The sequence below is a fragment of the Poromitra crassiceps genome (assembly GCF_964638095.1).
Source record: "Poromitra crassiceps genome assembly, chromosome: 9".
In the NCBI taxonomy this organism is placed as follows: domain Eukaryota; kingdom Metazoa; phylum Chordata; class Actinopteri; order Beryciformes; family Melamphaidae; genus Poromitra; species Poromitra crassiceps.
The window spans coordinates 54120510-54140509 of NC_139630.1; the positions used below are offsets into that span (position 1 = coordinate 54120510).

Sequence of the window (20000 nt, forward strand, 5' to 3'; positions counted from 1 at the left end):
TATCTGACTATAGTTTTCAATCGATTTCTCCACACAAAAGTTAGGCCATATGTCTCGATATAGGCTGATGCAACTCTTGCATTTTTACATAGCCTACAAGACAGACAGGTCGGGAGGAAAATAAACCATTCAAGCCGTTTGCAGCACTTGAGGAAACCGTGAGTTTGCTCGTTTAATTTCGTTGATATAAGCGATTGCCCGAACGATTAATTAATAGACTACGTGAACGTTAGCGGGTACTTTAGCCTATGCAGTAGGCTATAGTAGTAGGCTAATGAAGAGGATAAATAAGACACGCACATCCAAAAAACCCACTGGGTTGGGTGCTGGATCAAAATACCTGACAGTGAAAGAAGAAGTGATTTATTTCAGCGTGACGTTTCAAGCCACACAGGCTCTTCCTCAAGACGCTTTCACCGTGAGTTTGCTCGTTTAATTCGTTGATATAAGCGATTGCCCGAACGATTAATTAATTAATAGGCTACGTGAACGTTAGCGGGTACTTTAGCCTATGCAGTAGGCTATCATCTCCTTGTTGCATTTTTAAACTGGCAGATGGGGGAGAAAGAAACGATTAAACTTTTACTCACCTAATTTGGCTCTCTTCCAAATAATCCAGCCACGTAACTAATCCTACATCCATTCATGAAAACAATGATCACCGGGACATTAATGGTTTGTAAAGTGCCATTTAACCACCCGCCCACTCAGACATACATGATCTGGATCATGAGCTGCCAGTGTTAAACCACAGCCGTTTTTCCAATAATGCGGATCCTATACTAGGGTCTCAGATGGTCATGATCCACACTTGCGGGAGTGCGCATAAGGCGGCTAATTGTTTCTAAACATACAGGCCGACCGGCTAACAGCTGGTTATAAGCCATGTTTAGAAGAGGCTTTAGAGTGTTTTATTAGTCCTATGTGTTTTTTATATAGCTATATATGTAAATGCTTAGTTTTAGAGTGTTTTATTAGTCCTATGTGTTTTTTATATAGCTATGTGCATTAAAGCTTAGTTTTAGAGTGTTTTATTAGTCCTATGTGTTTTTTATATAGCTATGTGCATTAAAGCTTAGTTTTAGAGTGTTTTATTAGTCCTATGTGTTTTTTATATAGCTATGTGCATTAAAGCTTAGTTTTAGAGTGTTTTATTAGGCCTATGTGTTTTTATATAGCTAATGTGCATTAAAGCTTGGTTTTAGAGTGTTGTATTAGGCCTATGTGTTTTTTATATAGCTATGTGCATTAGAGCTTAGTTTTAGAGTGTTTTATTAGGCCTATGTGTTTTTATATAGCTAATGTGCATTAAAGCTTAGTTTTAGAGTGTTTTATTAGTCCTATGTGTTTTTATATAGCTATGTGCATTAAAGCTTAGTTTTAGAGTGTTTTATTAGTCCTATGTGTTTTTTATATAGCTAATGTGCATTAAAGCTTAGTTTTAGAGTGTTGTATTAGTCCTATGTGTTTTTATATAGCTAATGTGCATTAAAGCTTAGTTTTAGAGTGTTTTATTAGGCCTATGTGTTTTTTATATAGCTATGTGCATTAAAGCATAGTTTTAGAGTGTTTTATTAGGCCTATGTGTTTTTTATATAGCTATGTGCATTAAAGCTTAGTTTTAGAGTGTTTTATTAGTCCTATGTGTTTTTTATATAGCTAATGTGCATTAAAGCTTAGTTTTAGAGTGTTGTATTAGTCCTATGTGTTTTTATATAGCTAATGTGCATTAAAGCTTAGTTTTAGAGTGTTTTATTAGTCCTATGTGTTTTTTATATAGCTATGTGCATTAAAGCTTAGTTTTAGAGTGTTTTATTAGGCCTATGTGTTTTTTATATAGCTATGTGCATTAAAGCTTAGTTTTAGAGTGTTTTATTAGGCCTATGTGTTTTTTATATAGCTATGTGACAGTAAAGTGACAGTAAAGGACAGTAAATAAAGTAACGTAGACAGTAAATAAAGTAACGTAGTGTACATTGTCTCGTCGTGTTCTTGCTGGACATGCTGTAGTGTAGTCGATGCCAGTCACCGTCTGAGATCATCTATAATGATGAGATGACACATATTATAGTAGTTTGAAATGTGAAGCTGAAATGTGAAATGTGAAACACTAGGTGGGAGTGTAATGCAACACAAGTTGCCAACCGCCATAAAACCTAAAAGAGGAAGAAGAGGAGAAAGTGGTGTGCTTGTTCCATTTGCTTCGTCACTTCTACTTTCAGAGTCTCTGTGCGGGCAGCTCCAGTAAATGTAAGTCCTATCAATTGCAATAATCTTTGTAATAAGAGTTAATTTATGTTGCTATGTCAAGTCATTTGCATCTGTATGATAACAGCAATTTAAATCTTGTATTTTCTTTCTGTAGAACCACACATAACAATAGAGGCCTAGTTGTAATGGAAAGAGAAGAGGACAGTAAATAAAGTAACGTAGTGTACATTGTCTCGTGGTGTTCTTGCTGGACATGCTGTAGTGTAGTCGATGCCAGTCACCATCTGAGATCATCTATAATGTAGAAGTCACACTTCAAAACACACTCAGTGTTCTGTGATCAATGTCTATAGTTGAACAGGCTGTGGGCCTACATTCTATTTCAACACACAGGAAAGAAGTCAGATAGGGCTGCTTCCTCCTGCCTCTCCCTGCCTCGTTCCTCGTTCTTACACAATCTGAAATATATTTTCAATGTTATGTAAAGGGCGGTATGAAGGTAAGTTGTAAGTGACAGTAATGTGTTGATGTGATTTGAAATGTATTCCTATCCTTGTGTGTTTAATTAAAGCCAACTAAGAGATGTTAAGAGTTTTGGCCTTAAAGGGAAACTCCACCGAAAAACAATGCTGATTTATTTTGCACATAATCTCACACAAATCCGAAAACAGTTTTGCAGGCATTAATTTAGTTTGACACTTATTGAGAGTTGATTTGTTAAAGGGATAGTTTGGTTTGTTTGAAGTGGGGTCCTATGAGGTACTTGCATACAGTCAGTGTACTGGGTAAAGTACTCTGGACACATCACTATGAGGTACTCTCATACAGTCAGTGTACTGGGTAAAGCACTCTGGACACATCACTATGAGGTACTTGCATACAGTCAGTGTACTGGGTAAAGTACTCTGGACACATCACTATGAGGTACTTGCATACAGTCAGTGTACTGGGTAAAGTACTCTGGACACATCACTATGAGGTACTTACATACAGTCAGTGTACTGGGTAAAGCACTCTGGACACATCACTATGAGGTACTCTCATACAGTCAGTGTACTGGGTAAAGCACTCTGGACATATCACTATGAGGTACTCTCATACAGTCAGTGTACTGGGTAAAGCACTCTGGACACATCACTATGAGGTACTTGCATACAGTCAGTGTACTGGGTAAAGCACTCTGGATGCATCACTATGAGGTACTTGCATACAGTCAGTGTACTGGGTAAAGCACTCTGGACGCATCACTATGAGGTACTTGCATACAGTCAGTGTACTGGGTAAAGTACTCTGGACACATCACTATGAGGTACTTACATACAGTCAGTGTACTGGGTAAAGCACTCTGGACACATCACTATGAGATACTTGCATACAGTCAGTGTACTGGGTAAAGCACTCTGGACACATCACTATGAGGTACTTACATACAGTCAGTGTACTGGGTAAAGCACTCTGGACACATCACTATGAGGTACTTGCATACAGTCAGTGTACTGGGTAAAGCACTCTGGATGCATCACGCACCGCGATAGGAGAACTGCACTCCAACCACAACAGGCACAGAGAGCTGTCTGCTGAGTGTGAATTTGGCGATGAGCAAAAACGTTTAAAAAAAATGACCACAATGACCTTACTGACCACCACACCCTTACTGACCACAACGCCCTTACTGACCACCACACCCTGACTGACCACAACACCCTGACTGACCACAACACCCTGACTGACCACAACACCCTGACTGACGACAACACCCTGACTGACCACAACGCCCTGATTGACCACAACACCCTGACTGACGACAACGCCCTGACTGACCACAACGCCCTTACTAACCACAACACCTTGACTGACCACAACGCCCTTACTGACCACAACGCCCTGACTGACCACAATGCACTGACTGACCACAACGCCCTGACTGACCACAATGCACTGACTGACCACAACGCCCTGATTGACCACAAGACCCTTATTGACCATAACACCCTGACTGACCACAACACCCTGATTGACCACAAGACCCTTATTGACCATAACACCCTGACTGACCACAACACCCTGAATGACGACTACGCCCTTACTGACCGCAATGTCCTTACTGACCACAACGCCCTATTGACCACAACGCCCTTACTAACCCCAACACCCTGACTGACCACAATGCCCTGACTGACCACAACACCCTGACTGACCACAATGCCCTGACTGACCACAACACCCTGACTGACCACAACACCCTGACTGACCACAACACCCTGACTGACCACAACACCCTGACTGACCACAACCGCCTGACTGACCACAACACCCTGACTGACCACAATGCCCTGACTGACCACAATGCCCTGACTGACCACAACACCCTGACTGACCACAACACCCTTACTGACCACAACACCCTTACTGACCACAATGCACTGACTGACCACAACACCCTTACTGACCACAATAACCTGACTGACCACAACACCCTGACTGACCACAACACCCTGACTGACCACAACACCCTGACTGACCACAACACCCTGACTGACCACAATGACCTGACTGACCACAACAACCTGACTGACCACAATGACCTGACTGACCACAACACCCTGGCTGACCACAACACCCTGACTGACCACAACACCCTGGCTGACCACAACGCCCTTAGTGACCACAACACCCTGACTGTCCACAACACCCTTACTGACCACTACACACTTACTGACCATGCTTGGACCCCTTCATCGCCGCTTGCGGCTATATTTATTATTATTATTACAACACTGTTGTTGTTGTTATTATATCCCTGTCTTACCAAGGGTCTGTTTGATTATGTCAGAGCTGATTGGCAGGAAGAGATCTGGTGGAGGAGGAGCCAGTGAGAAAGATGAATTCTTCAGAAGAGGTGAGAACATTTTCATATTCAGTTATATTCATATGTGTGTGTGTGTGTGTGTGTGTGTGTGTGTGTGTGTGTACACACATATATATATAAATAATATATATATATATATATATAGAGAGAGAGAGAGAGAGAGAGAGAGAGAGAGAGAGAGAGAGATTGAGAGAGAGAGAGAGAGATTGATTATTTCTTTGATTAAACGATTAATCGGATAAAAACAGATGTGTGGATTTTAATTCAACAATTTTATTCAAAAACAAAATGTGCCAAATTGGCAATATTAGTGCACAAAAGTGCTGCTCAACTGGACCAGAGCTTTTCTACAACGTAACAACAACGTATATCAATACCTACTGTAAGTGTTACTTAATAGGCTACATTTAACAACAGGCCACAGACTATATGAAGGTAGATTGTTTCTGCAGTAACACTTTCTCCTTCTCTCTCACACACACGCACGTGCGCACACACACACACACACACAAGCACCAGAGACACACACACACACACACACACACACACACACACACACACACACACACGACACCGGCTATTAGAGAACGTTAAACGAGACGATTAACGTTTCCTCACTTCAAGGCTTGGTTATTCATACATTTATGATGAGATATTTTACAATGCAAAGCTGCTGCTGTTGTCCAGGTCTGGATGAACTAAAATATGATGGCATTTATTGTATGATATGATAATTGATACGTTACACAGTACATACAACAAGATATATGTTTGTCTGTTAGCATGCTTACATATCATAAATTACTTTGTCAGAGATAGTAATGACTTCATATCCTTTATATCTTTCTCTATGAAACAGAGAAACACCAACAGACCAAAACACCACCGCTGTCTGCAGTGTGGGAAATCTTTCAGTGGGTCAGGTGACCTAAAAAGACATCAACGCATTCACACTGGAGAGAAGCCATTCTCCTGTGACCAATGTGGAAACAGCTTCAGTCGGTTAGCTACTCTAACAACACATCAACGCATTCACACTGGAGAGAAGCCATTCTCCTGTGACCAATGTGGAAGCAGCTTCAGTCTGTTAGCTAACCTAACAACACATCAACGCATTCACACTGGAGAGAAGCCATACTCCTGTGACCAATGTGGAAGCAGCTTCAGTCGGTTAGCTCACCTAACAACACATCAACGCATTCACACTGGAGAGAAGCCATTCTCCTGTGACCAATGTGGAAGCAGCTTCAGTCTGTTAGCTCACCTAACAAGACATCAACGCATTCACACTGGAGATAAGCCATTCGCCTGTGAACAATGTGGAAGCAGCTTCAGTCAGTTAGCTAACCTAACAAGACATCAACGCATTCACACTGGAGAGAAGCCATTCTCCTGTGACCAATGTGGAAGCAGCTTCAGTCTGTTAGCTCCCCTAACAAAACATCAACGCATTCACACTGGAGAGAAGCCATTCTCCTGTGACCAATGTGGACGCAGCTTCAGTCGGTTAGATGCCCTAAAACAACATCAGCGCATTCACACTGGAGAGAAGCCATTCTCCTGTGAACAATGTGGAAGCAGCTTCAGTCAGTTAGCTAGCCTAACAACACATCAACGCATTCACACTGGAGAGAAGCCATTCTCCTGTGACCAATGTGGAAGCAGCTTCAGTCGGTTAGCTCACCTAACAACACATCAACGCATTCACACTGGAGAGAAGCCATTCTCCTGTGACCAATGTGGAAGCAGCTTCAGTCGGTTAGCTAACCTAACAACACATCAACGCATTCACACTGGAGAGAAGCCATACTCCTGTGACCAGTGTGGACGCAGCTTCAGTGAATCAAGTGCCCTAACAAGACATCAACGCATTCACACTGGAGAGAAGCCATACTCCTGTGACCAGTGTGGAAGCAGCTTCAGTCTGTTAGGTAGCCTAAAAAGACACCAACGCATTCACACTGGAGAGAAGCCATTCTCCTGTGACCAATGTGGACGCAGCTTCAGTCTGTTAGCTAGCCTAACAACACATCAACGCATTCACACTGGAGAGAAGCCATTCTCCTGTGAACAATGTGGATGCAGCTTCAGTCAGTTAGCTCACCTAACAACACATCAACGCATTCACACTGGAGATAAGCCATTCTCCTGTGAACAATGTGGACGCAGCTTCAGTGTGTTAGCTAACCTAACAACACATCAACGCATTCACACTGGAGAGAAGCCATTCTCCTGTCAGCAATGTGGACGCAGCTTCAGTCAGTTAGGTAGCCTAACAACACATCATCAATGCTATCACAGTGGAGTGAAGCCATACTCCTGTGACCAGTGTGAGGGCAGCTTCAGTCTCTCAAGTGACCTATTCATACATCAACAAGACATTCACAGACGAGTTGTGTTCGGGGAAGCCTCAACGTCCGTTCTCTTTGACACCTAACAAGACATGAACACATTCACACTGGAGAGAAGCCATAATGCTGATGAGAAAGAGATAGATGAAGTACATGAGTTTAAATGTTTAGGTTATTTTAGATTCCCATCTTAAGTTGGACAGACATGTAAAGAGGTTGTACAAAACTGTCAAAACAAATTTAAATAGCTTCCGCTTAATAAGACAACATATACCTCTCAAGGCAGCACAGCAGTTTATGCATGCCATGATATTGTCTCATTTATCATAATGTATAACCGTTTGGGGCCAGGCCAACCAAACAACAATCACACCCATTAGATCTTTATATATAAACAGGCATTGGTAGCACCAGGTGTGAACAAAGGCTTAAACCCACTGGATCACGGGTGGCCAACCCGAGGCTCTCGAGCCACATGCGGCTCTTTGCTCATTCTCATGCGGCTCATCAATTCACATCAAATTGTGTGTGTTTGTAACACACTGCCTGTAACAGGCAGTGTGTTACAAACACACTGCCTGTTACAGGCCATGCTTATGTATACCACTGCTTCAGTGTGAGAGCCAACCACTTCCAATCAATCATATACTTTGGAAACAGAGTCAGTTGTTCTGAAAATGTGTCAACTTTGACCCCATCGTTGGCTCTGTTGTCATGACAACCACCATTTGTTTCTCTCCTAGCGCAGTTTCTGAAGCGACTAGTTAGCGAGCTAGTTGAATTAACAATGGAAGAAGATCACATATAAGTTCACAGACATACTGTCTGTGAACACTGACTGTTCACAGACATACTGTCTGTGAACACTGACTGTTCACAGGCTTGCATGCTGTACATCAGGCCTATTCAACTGGCGGCCCGCCAGAGTTTGATATATATATATATATATATATATATATATATATATATATATATATATATATATATATATATATTTAAAAAAAAAATTTTGATTTTCATCATAATCTGGTTTTCCATAATAATAATAATAATTTCAGTGTTTATGCCTGTGTTGCTGTCTGTTGTAGTGTAAAACGACTAAAGGGAGAGCAGGTGGTTACATGAAAGTGTGTGAGAAAAGGAGAAGATACTGAATAATGACATAACAACAGTATAATCCTAATGTTCATTTAAAATTTAATATTCTTCTAAATATGGATAAAAGTCCAAAAAACATCAAATTTCGGGCAGCGTTGAGATTCCATTCCTTACAGCACCCCCTATTTAATAATAGTTCCAGCGCGGCTGTGAAAATGTGGTGGCGGGTTGTGTCAAGTGTACATATAATGGCCCGGTCCCTTAGGTTTCTGACAATGTGGCCCCCTGAACAATTTAGTTGAATAGCCCTGCTGTAGCCTACATACTTTATTTCCCTTGTGTCTCAATTACTGCTTGTAATGGTTGTTTTGTTTCTTTGCATATGAGTTTAGTTTTAGAGTGTTTTATTAGTCCTATGTGTTTTTTATATAGCTATGTGCATTAAAGCTTAGTTTTAGAGTGTTTTATTAGTCCTATGTGTTTTTTATATAGCTATGTGCATTAAAGCTTAGTTTTAGAGTGTTTTATTAGTCCTATGTGTTTTTTATATAGCTATGTGCATTACATCTTAGTTTTAGAGTGTTTTATTAGTCCTATGTGTTTTTTATATAGCTATGTGCATTAAAGCTTAGTTTTAGAGTGTTTTATTAGTCCTATGTGTTTTTTATATAGCTATGTGCATTAAAGCTTAGTTTTAGAGTGTTTTATTAGTCCTATGTGTTTTTTATATAGCTATGTGCATTAAAGCTTAGTTTTAGAGTGTTTTATTAGTCCTATGTGTTTTTTATATAGCTATGTGCATTAAAGCTTAGTTTTAGAGTGTTTTATTAGTCCTATGTGTTTTTTATATAGCTATGTGCATTAAAGCTTAGTTTTAGAGTGTTTTATTAGTCCTATGTGTTTTTTATATAGCTATGTGCATTAAAGCTTAGTTTTAGAGTGTTTTATGTCCTATGTGTTTTTTATATAGCTATGTGCATTAAAGCTTAGTTTTAGAGTGTTTTATTAGGCCTGTGTGTTTTTTATATAGCTATGTGCATTAAAGCTTAGTTTTAGAGTGTTTTATTAGTCCTATGTGTTTTTTATATAGCTATGTGCATTAAAGCTTAGTTTTAGAGTGTTTTATTAGGCCTATGTGTTTTTTATATAGCTATGTGCATTAAAGCTTAGTTTTAGAGTGTTTTATTAGTCCTATGTGTTTTTTATATAGCTATGTGCATTAAAGCTTAGTTTTAGAGTGTTTTATTAGTCCTATGTGTTTTTTATATAGCTATGTGCATTAAAGCTTAGTTTTAGAGTGTTTTATTAGTCCTATGTGTTTTTTATATAGCTATGTGCATTAAAGCTTAGTTTTAGAGTGTTTTATTAGTCCTATGTGTTTTTTATATAGCTATGTGCATTAAAGCTTAGTTTTAGAGTGTTTTATTAGTCCTATGTGTTTTTTATATAGCTATGTGCATTAAAGCTTAGTTTTAGAGTGTTTTATTAGGCCTATGTGTTTTTTATATAGCTATGTGCATTAAAGCTTAGTTTTAGAGTGTTTTATTAGTCCTATGTGTTTTTTATATAGCTATGTGCATTAAAGCTTAGTTTTAGAGTGTTTTATTAGTCCTATGTGTTTTTTATATAGCTATGTGCATTAAAGCTTAGTTTTAGAGTGTTTTATTAGGCCTGTGTGTTTTATATATAGCTATGTGCATTAAAGCTTAGTTTTAGAGTGTTTTATTAGTCCTATGTGTTTTTATATAGCTATGTGCATTAAAGCTTAGTTTTAGAGTGTTTTATTAGTCCTATGTGTTTTTATATAGCTATGTGCATTAAAGCTTAGTTTTAGAGTGTTTTATTAGGCCTGTGTGTTTTAATATAGCTATGTGCATTAAAGCTTAGTTTTAGAGTGTTTTATTAGGCCTATGTGTTTTATATAGCTATGTGCATTAAAGCATAGTTTTAGAGTGTTTTATTAGGCCTGTGTGTTTTTTATATAGCTATGTGCATTAAAGCTTAGTTTTAGAGTGTTTTATTAGTCCTATGTGTTTTTTATATAGCTATGTGCATTAAAGCTTAGTTTTAGAGTGTTTTATTAGGCCTGTGTGTTTTATATATAGCTATGTGCATTAAAGCTTAGTTTTAGAGTGTTTTATTAGTCCTATGTGTTTTTATATAGCTATGTGCATTAAAGCTTAGTTTTAGAGTGTTTTATTAGTCCTATGTGTTTTTATATAGCTATGTGCATTAAAGCTTAGTTTTAGAGTGTTTTATTAGGCCTGTGTGTTTTTATATAGCTATGTGCATTAAAGCTTAGTTTTAGAGTGTTTTATTAGGCCTGTGTGTTTTTTATATAACTATGTGCATTAAAGCTTAGTTTTAGAGTGTTTTATTAGTCCTATGTGTTTTTTATATAGCTATGTGCATTAAAGCTTAGTTTTAGAGTGTTTTATTAGTCCTATGTGTTTTTTATATAGCTATGTGCATTAAAGCTTAGTTTTAGAGTGTTTTATTAGGCCTGTGTGTTTTTTATATAGCTAATGTGCATTAAAGCTTAGTTTTAGAGTGTTTTATTAGGCCTGTGTGTTTTTTATATAGCTATGTGCATTAAAGCTTAGTTTTAGAGTGTTTTATGTCCTATGTGTTTTTTATATAGCTATGTGCATTAAAGCTTAGTTTTAGAGTGTTTTATGTCCTATGTGTTTTTTATATAGCTATGTGCATTACATCTTAGTTTTAGAGTGTTTTATTAGGCCTGTGTGTTTTTTATATAGCTATGTGCATTAAAGCTTAGTTTTAGAGTGTTTTATGTCCTATGTGTTTTTTATATAGCTATGTGCATTAAAGCTTAGTTTTAGAGTGTTTTATGTCCTATGTGTTTTTTATATAGCTATGTGCATTACATCTTAGTTTTAGAGTGTTTTATGTCCTATGTGTTTTTTATATAGCTATGTGCATTAAAGCTTAGTTTTAGAGTGTTTTATTAGGCCTATGTGTTTTATATAGCTATGTGCATTAAAGCTTAGTTTTAGAGTGTTTTATTAGGCCTGTGTGTTTTTATATAGCTATGTGCATTAAAGCTTAGTTTTAGAGTGTTTTATTAGTCCTATGTGTTTTTTATATAGCTATGTGCATTAAAGCTTAGTTTTAGAGTGTTGTATTAGTCCTATGTGTTTTTTATATAGCTATGTGCATTAAAGCTTATAGTTTTAGAGTGTTGTATTAGTCCTATGTGTTTTTTATATAGCTATGTGCATTAAAGCTTAGTTTTAGAGTGTTTTATTAGTCCTATGTGTTTTTTATATAGCTATGTGCATTAAAGCTTAGTTTTAGAGTGTTTTATGTCCTATGTGTTTTTTATATAGCTATGTGCATTAAAGCTTAGTTTTAGAGTGTTTTATTAGGCCTGTGTGTTTTTATATAGCTATGTGCATTAAAGCTTAGTTTTAGAGTGTTTTATTAGTCCTATGTGTTTTTTATATAGCTATGTGCATTAAAGCTTAGTTTTAGAGTGTTTTATTAGGCCTGTGTGTTTTTATATAGCTATGTGCATTAAAGCTTAGTTTTAGAGTGTTTTATTAGTCCTATGTGTTTTTTATATAGCTATGTGCATTAAAGCTTAGTTTTAGAGTGTTTTATTAGTCCTATGTGTTTTTTATATAGCTATGTGCATTACATCTTAGTTTTAGAGTGTTTTACTACTGTATGTACCTTCTAAAAGCCTAACCAGGGACAATGGCTACGGTTACATGAGGCCTTTTAATTCGAAATGAAATCATTCGAATCAAATCATTTGCATTGATCGTTATTTCCTGCGAGTTTACAAGAGAAAATAGTATCCAATCTCAATCCTCTCTAACTCACTGCAGTCTTTCTGCGCATGCCCGTTTCACTTTTGACTGAAAAATGATGCCTCTAGATTAAAGAAAAGACACTGTGATGTTGACTTTTATGTAAATGTGCGCATTCGTTTCGTTATAGATCATGACTGCCCCGCAGCTAGCTTCACGTTAGCTTGCATGTAACGTTAAGGTAGCCACAACTAGCTAGCTAAAGTTAGCCATAGCCACCACAACAGCTAACGTTAACGCCAAACAAATCCGCTGCCTCCTCCCCACGGTGGTTTAACGTAACGCCAGCTCAGACTTTCCTCTAATCTCAGAAACCTTGCGGGACATGTATTGCATATTGCAAAAGTGGTTGATTTGTCATCATTTGAAACTGTCAACACTACAGCCACTCTGGAAGCTGCCATGTTTCGCCAGCTGCTGGGGCCGGGTGTGTCTGATGCGGTTTGACGCGTTTGACGTATCCATGTGATTCCCCCTCCCTTCCTGAAGTGTGACAGAGCTCTTCCTCGAAGGGAGAGCTGACAACAGGCATGCGCAGAAAGACCGCAGTGAGTTAGAGAGGATCGTAGAGGAAAATGCGTTCACATGTATAGAAAAATACTTCAATCGCATTGAGAAACGAACTACACCACCCCCTTACATCGAATTTGACTTCACATCGAATTGGCCGTTTTCATTCTGCTTTAGGTGTTTACAAGATAAATTTGAAGAGGATTGGGATCGAATTCTGAGTTAAAGAGGATTGAAACTGTCCATGTAAACGTAGCCATTGACTGCAAATTAGCTATGGCTCGAAGTCCTATACAGTGCCTCAGTTGCATTTTATTTAAGTGTAGCAATGCTTATGTACTGTCCCTGTCAAATAAATAAATAAACAAACAAATAAATAGATAAATAAATAATGCTGTGAGGGGGTGTAAGACAAACTTTACTTGTAAAGATGGTTTTCACTGAATTGTGTTGCTAGGCAACAGTTTGAAACCTCGCTTATTTCCTGCCAGCTACTGCATTGTATTAGCAAACACTGCAACAGGAAGTAAGCTAGGAGCAATTTACAATGTTTATGTTGTCAAGTTAAAACCTTCTATTGGTCCAATCAGCTGAAGAACCACCAGTGCATCTAAACTGCTGCAGAGCAAAAGCACTTCCTCTCACAGCTCCGGGTCCAGACGGATCCACAGAGCAGAACACAACGTGACTTCAAGGATCCCGGATGGTTTTAACCAGACTAGGTCAACTCGGGTTTGACGTCATGCCCGGTTCTGAATTCTGAGGTCAATGGAACGCGGGGTAACAAACTAACAAACCCACAGGCGAACTAACAGATAGACCCCCCCCCCCCCCGATCCCCCACCCACCCACACCCCAGTGAGCAGGATGATGATGTCACAGTGACATCATATCTCACCTGTCCTCTGATGTCGATGTCGGCGTATTTGTGAAGCAGAGCTCTGACGATCTCCACATGGCCCCCCCGCACCGCTCCTATCAGCACTGTGTCACCACTCTAAACACACACACACACACACACACACACACACAGGACAACATTTAATGATGTCAATGCACACTAAACTATGTTGCTCTGTTCCTGTGTATTGCTCTGTTGCTGTGTGTTGCTCTGTTGCTGTGCGTTGCTGTGTGTTGCTCTGTTGCTGTGTGTTGCGTTGCTCCCCACCCGGTCGGGGATGTTGACGTAGGTGCCGGCGTCCAGCAGGTCCTGGACGATCTCGGTGTAGCCCTCCTTGGCGGCGATCATGAGCGCCGTGTTGCCATCTTTGTCGGTCATGTTGACGTTGGGGTTCCTCTTCAGGAGCTCCTTGACCACGTCCGTGAAGCCGCCGCGGACCGCCACGATCAGCGCCGTCATGGAGTTCTGCACAGGGACACATCATGGGCTCAGCTCCTCACACCACATTTCCCAGAAATACGCAATAGGTCCAGGTAAAAAATCTTGGCATTATTATTGACTCTGATCTAAATTTCAACTCCCACATCAAGCTTATAAGAAAATCTGCCTTCTATCATCTAAAAAACATAGCAAGGATTAGAGGCTATATGTCCAAACAAGATCTTGAAAAACTAATTCATGCTTTCATTTCTAGCAGGCTAGACTACTGCAACAGTCTTTTCAATGGTCTTCCCAAAAAAGCTATTAAACAACTACAGCTCATTCAGAATGCGGCTGCTAGAGTTCTAACAAGAACCAAGAAAGCTGAACACATTACACCAGTTCTCAAATCCCTGCATTGGCTGCCAGTAAATCTTAGAATAGACTTTAAAATTCTGCTAATAGTTTACAAATCTCTCAACGGGTCAGGCCCACACTACATCTCTGAAATGCTTCTACACTATGAACCATCCAGATCCCTGAGATCTTCAGGCACTGGTCTACTAATTGTCCCGAGGACCAAATCAAAACATGGTGAAGCCGCGTTCTCCCACTATGCCTCTCATAACTGGAACAAACTCCCTGAACACATTAGATCTGCCCCTACTCTGCCTATTTTTAAATCCAAGCTAAAGACCTTTATGTTTACTCTTGCTTTTAACTGCTACTAAACTACTGCCTCTCTCGGCCTGTAATTTTTAATTTTTTTTCCCTGTACATTTCCAACAAATGGACTGTACATGTAATAATAATACTGAACAATGCCTTGTAACTTATTTAAAACAGAAATAATGTTTCATGTTTGTTAATTTGAGTATATATTTTCGGCTGTGTTTTTTATGTGTTTTTTATATGTGCATTGCTTTGCTGCTTGTTTTTTCGATTTTTTTTTTTGTAAAGGACCTTGAATTGCCTTTGTGTATGAAAGGTGCTATATAAATAAAATTTGACTTGACTTGACTTGATATTATTATTAAGAAGATTAAGAGAAAAAGTTCTTCGATTCGCTCGTCCAGAGAGTCTGGCTCAACCTACTATCATTATGGTATAATAAGGCCAAAACAAAGAAACAAACAAGCAAAAAGCGCTCTGCCTTGATTGTATTTGTTGGAACCAGGGGGTGTGGCCAAACTCCTTTTAGTTCACGGGCCACATGATGCGACCCAATTTGCTCTCAAGTGGGCCAGAGCAAAAACGAACATCAGCGACGTCATCACGACTCCTCATCAGTGAGTACATACCGCCCCCTCCTGGTCGACGTCGGCGCCGTTCTCCAGCAGATGCATCACACAGTCAAAGTGTCCTTTGCGCGCCGCCCAGATCAGAGGGGTGGTGCCATACTGACACACACACACGCGCACACACACACGCACACACACACACACACACACACAGGAAACAATTATTTAGTATGTGTTACTAATTACTATTCACTAATTACTATTTGCTTTGTGTTGTAAAAGACTCTGGGCTAGCCATGTCTGTCTGTGGGTCTGTCACCTTGTCAGAGCAGTTGACCTTGGCCCCGCTCTGCAGCAGCAGCTTGACGATGTCAGCGTGACCCCGACCTGCTGCCCAGATGATGGGGTACACACTGTACTGCTGCAAAGAGAGAGAGAGAGAGAGTGAGAGGGAGAGAGTGAGAGAGGGAGTGAGAGAGATGGAGAAGGATAAAGGGAGAGAGAGGGAGAGAGTGAGAGAGAGAGAGAGAGAGAGAGAGAGAGAGAGAGAGAGAGAGATGGAGAAGGATAAAGGGAGAGAGAGGGAGAGAGTGAGAGGGAGAGAGTGAGAGAGGGAGTGAGAGAGATGGAGAAGGATAAAGGGAGAGAGAGGGAGAGGGGAGAGAGAGAGAGAGAGAGAGAGAGAGAGAGAGAGAGAGAGAGAGAGAGAGAGAGAGAGAGAGAGAGAGAGAGAGCGGGCCAGTCTGGGAGGGAACCTGGACCCAGAACTTGCAAACTAGGAATCCTTAGTTATTAATTTGGTGCTTAGTGGGCCTCAACGAGCGCTGAACCTTAACGAGCTCTGAACCTTAACGAGCTCTGAACCTTAACGAGCTCTGAACCTTAACGAGCTCTGAACCTTAACGAGCTCTGAACCTTAACGAGCTCTGAACCCTTAACGAGCTCTGAACCTTAACAAGTTTGTTCATGTTCAGTTTGTCAAGGTTGGAGCAATGAATGACTAGGAACACCGTAACAGGGAATTGGCCAAAACGTAGGGAAATCAGGAAAAAAAGTCAGTTTGGTTCAGAGCTCTAACGAGCAAAACAAAGTCATAATAATAACTCGGCCAATAGTTGATGCTGTTATTGCTTTGGTGTGTTGATCTCTTTCCCCTCTCATAATGGAAGCTGTCTGAACAGGAGGCAGTGGAAAAACTGAACCATTCAATTCAACTCAATTAGTCCAAAAGTTAACCGGCTGACAACACATTTGCATTTTTGTGTGTGTTACCTGAGCCCTGTACTACGAAACTAGTTTAACAGATCCGCGATAAGTCCCTTTGATCTGGTTTGACTGAACAGGATCAAAGCTATCTAGTTAACTGATACTACGACGCTGGTTTTTTACTAGGTAAGTGGACCTGGGATCTGCCTGTGCACGCGCACGTTTTTCGCTCGTGCACAGGCGCGCGTCCACGCGAAAGAGGTGCGCTGGCCAATCACATTATGAACAGCTGAGTTGATCCACGCCCACACCCATTTCCACACCCATTTCCTCGTTCCATGAAAGCGCAGTGCATGATCAGAGTTTTAGCGGATATTTAATGTATCCGCGATTTAATGTCAGAATGAAAATCCGCGTTGGATAGTCTGCTGAAGGGCTGTCTAAAGCAGCAGCTTGTATTCACATCAGTCATTTGATTTAGGCTACTTTGATCAGCGATTTCTGTCTGATACAGCTGCATACATTGATACAGCAGTCTCAGTCTATACATTTCCACAATCTGTAAGCCTATTTAGACCATAGATTTAGAAACGCATGCTCAATGAATAATGATCTCTATCACTCATGTGTGTGGTTGCACTGATCGAATAATTCATATATAAAATAGCCTAGTATAAAGCCTAATAGCCTACTATAAAAGAGAAAACTGCTGAACTGAATTGAGACGATGCGGGCATATTATCATTGATAAAAACTAGCCTATTTTTGCTCATATATTGGCATACAGCCTACAGGACACTTCCAGCTGAAAGATGCAAGAATAGCCTGCATATTTAGTATTGGGGCTATCCATATTTATCCCATATCTATTTTATATGTATAGGCTTTTCTGGCATGTAGGAGAATATCACCCTCACTCCATTTGAGGGTCCATTCATGATATGCGCAGCGGTGATTAGTGATCATATTTCTCCACGCATCGTTGAGCTGTTAAGACATAAAGTGGTAAGTAGGCTTAATTTAATTATGTAGCCTACAGAGCCACAAATGTTTTTCTTGTTATATTCTCAGTTGACTGCAATCTATTTTTCATATGGCGATCTTATATGAACGGTGAGTGACTCCAGAGAGCCGATTATATGGGTCTGTCATGGATTTTGATCTTATCCTCTGAAGCTAACCTGGTCGCGACCAGGTTAGCTTTGCAGCGTCAGTTGCCATGGTGATTGAAAGTTAACTTGCTTTGTAGTACGGCTAAACCAGGTTTAAACTCAAACTTACTCGGATAAGGCATTAAACTAGCTTCGTAGTACAGGCTACTGTGCTGTAGTACTGGGGTTCAATGTGTGTGTGTGTGCGTGTGCGTGCGCGTGTGCGTGCGTGCGTGTGTGTGTTACCTGTCCCGTAGTGTTGGGGTTGGCTCCCTGCTCCAGCAGGACGGTGCTGACGTCGACTCGGCCTTTATACGCCGCCCACATCAGAGCCGTCCAGCCACCCTGAACAAGCACAACGACAACATAACGATAACTATCTTTATTTAGAGGAACAACAAGCACAACGACAACATAACGATAACTATCTTTATTTAGAGGAACAACAAGCACAACGACAACATAACGATAACTATCTTTATTTAGAGGAACAACAAGCACAACGACAACATAACGATAACTATCTTTATTTAGAGGAACAACAAGCACAACGACAACATAACGATAACTATCTTTATTTAGAGGAACAACAAGCACAACGACAACATAACGATAACTATCTTTATTTAGAGGAACAACAAGCACAACGACAACATAACGATAACTATCTTTATTTAGAGGAACAACAAGCACAACGACAACATAACGATAACTATCTTTATTTAGAGGAACAACAAGCACAACGACAACATAACGATAACTATCTTTATTTAGAGGAACAACAAGCACAACGACAACATAACGATAACTATCTTTATTTAGAGGAACAACAAGCACAACGACAACATAACGATAACTATCTTTATTTAGAGGAACAACAAGCACAACGACAACATAACGATAACTATCTTTATTTAGAGGAACAACAAGCACAACGACAACATAACGATAACTATCTTTATTTAGAGGAACAACAAGCACAACGACAACATAACGATAACTATCTTTATTTAGAGGAACAACAAGCACAACGACAACATAACGATAACTATCTTTATTTAGAGGAACACGGGATTTTACAACCAGCCAACAAGTTCAGACATTAAACAGCGTGGTGCAGGAATTTACAGTTTGGGCTCAATATTCTCGTGAAAATACCTCCAAAAGACAAAAACAAAATTAAAACATGCCCCCAGGGAAGAAATATGGAGATAAAGGTGGCATTATAAATGCACGTGCTCACAAAAAAAAGCCATCTGGGCAGATAACACCTGTGACGTCGCTCAGGCTACTGTATTTACTGTAATAATCGTATTTGTACGATAATTATTATGGTATTTGTATGATCATTCACCTCCAACAATGAACATTTTGACCCTCTGGTACGATAATTCAACACTGCCCAGAATGCATTTCGGCACTGAATGAGAAGGGGGGGAAATCCGTGACACCATTTTTTCCCCAAGGCAACTGTTTAGTTAGATATAGAGCTCTATATCTCGGTTAATATATATTGTAACGAAGTGGGTATTTGTCCAAGGAACTGGAGACTTGAAGTTGGTACAGGCTCTTTATTCTTGTCTTCACAATACACGCTCCTAGCAGCTAGCTTCGCTGCTAGTTCTAAACCACCCGGTCAGCTCGCCCACCCTGGCCTGACTGGCTTCCTTAGCTCCTAGCAGCTAGCTTCACAACGCTAGCTCTAGACACCACAACCGGTCTGCTCGCCCGCATGGCACTGACTGGCTTCCGCCCCGGCCGCTGGTCACATATATCCCCTTCCCCCTAGGAACACACCCACACACATCAGTTCCTAGCTGCGATCCGGACACTTAGGTTGCACATCACATTACAGGTAATACCTGGATTACCCAAACACGTTACATACTCCTCACCCAACATTAGCTCGACGCCCACGTCGACACCCACAACCCACACATATCCCCCTGTACCAAAACACACCAACACAACATTTTTCCCATCACCACATCAAATTATAATTCCCCAACAACCAGTCTTTTCTTTTCAGCACCCCCGTCATAATGTCCAGTTTTTCATTAGGTACTCCGTAATGTCTAGTTTTCCATTAGGTACCCCCATAATGTCTAGTTTCCCATTAGGCACTCCATAATGTCTAGTTTTCATTATTTCCTTCTTTTTCACACATTTCAATTCAAACACAAGCCCCCCACATTTTCCTTAGCTT

General features: G+C 40.1%; 1 protein-coding gene across 1 annotated transcript in view; it reads right to left on the minus strand.

Annotated features, from left to right (window-relative positions):
- kidins220b (kinase D-interacting substrate 220b) overlaps positions 1 to 20000 on the minus strand; it is a gene marked incomplete at its 3' end in the record, with an annotated part of 139192 nt that overhangs the window by 109108 nt on the left and 10084 nt on the right. Inside the window, exons 5-9 of the mRNA XM_083643338.1 lie at positions 18041 to 18139; positions 15757 to 15858; positions 15498 to 15596; positions 14044 to 14241; positions 13774 to 13872 (exon numbers count right to left, since the gene is read on the minus strand). Coding sequence (XP_083499464.1) covers positions 13774 to 13872; positions 14044 to 14241; positions 15498 to 15596; positions 15757 to 15858; positions 18041 to 18139 — 597 coding nt within the window. The remainder of the gene's footprint in view (positions 1 to 13773; positions 13873 to 14043; positions 14242 to 15497; positions 15597 to 15756; positions 15859 to 18040; positions 18140 to 20000) is intronic.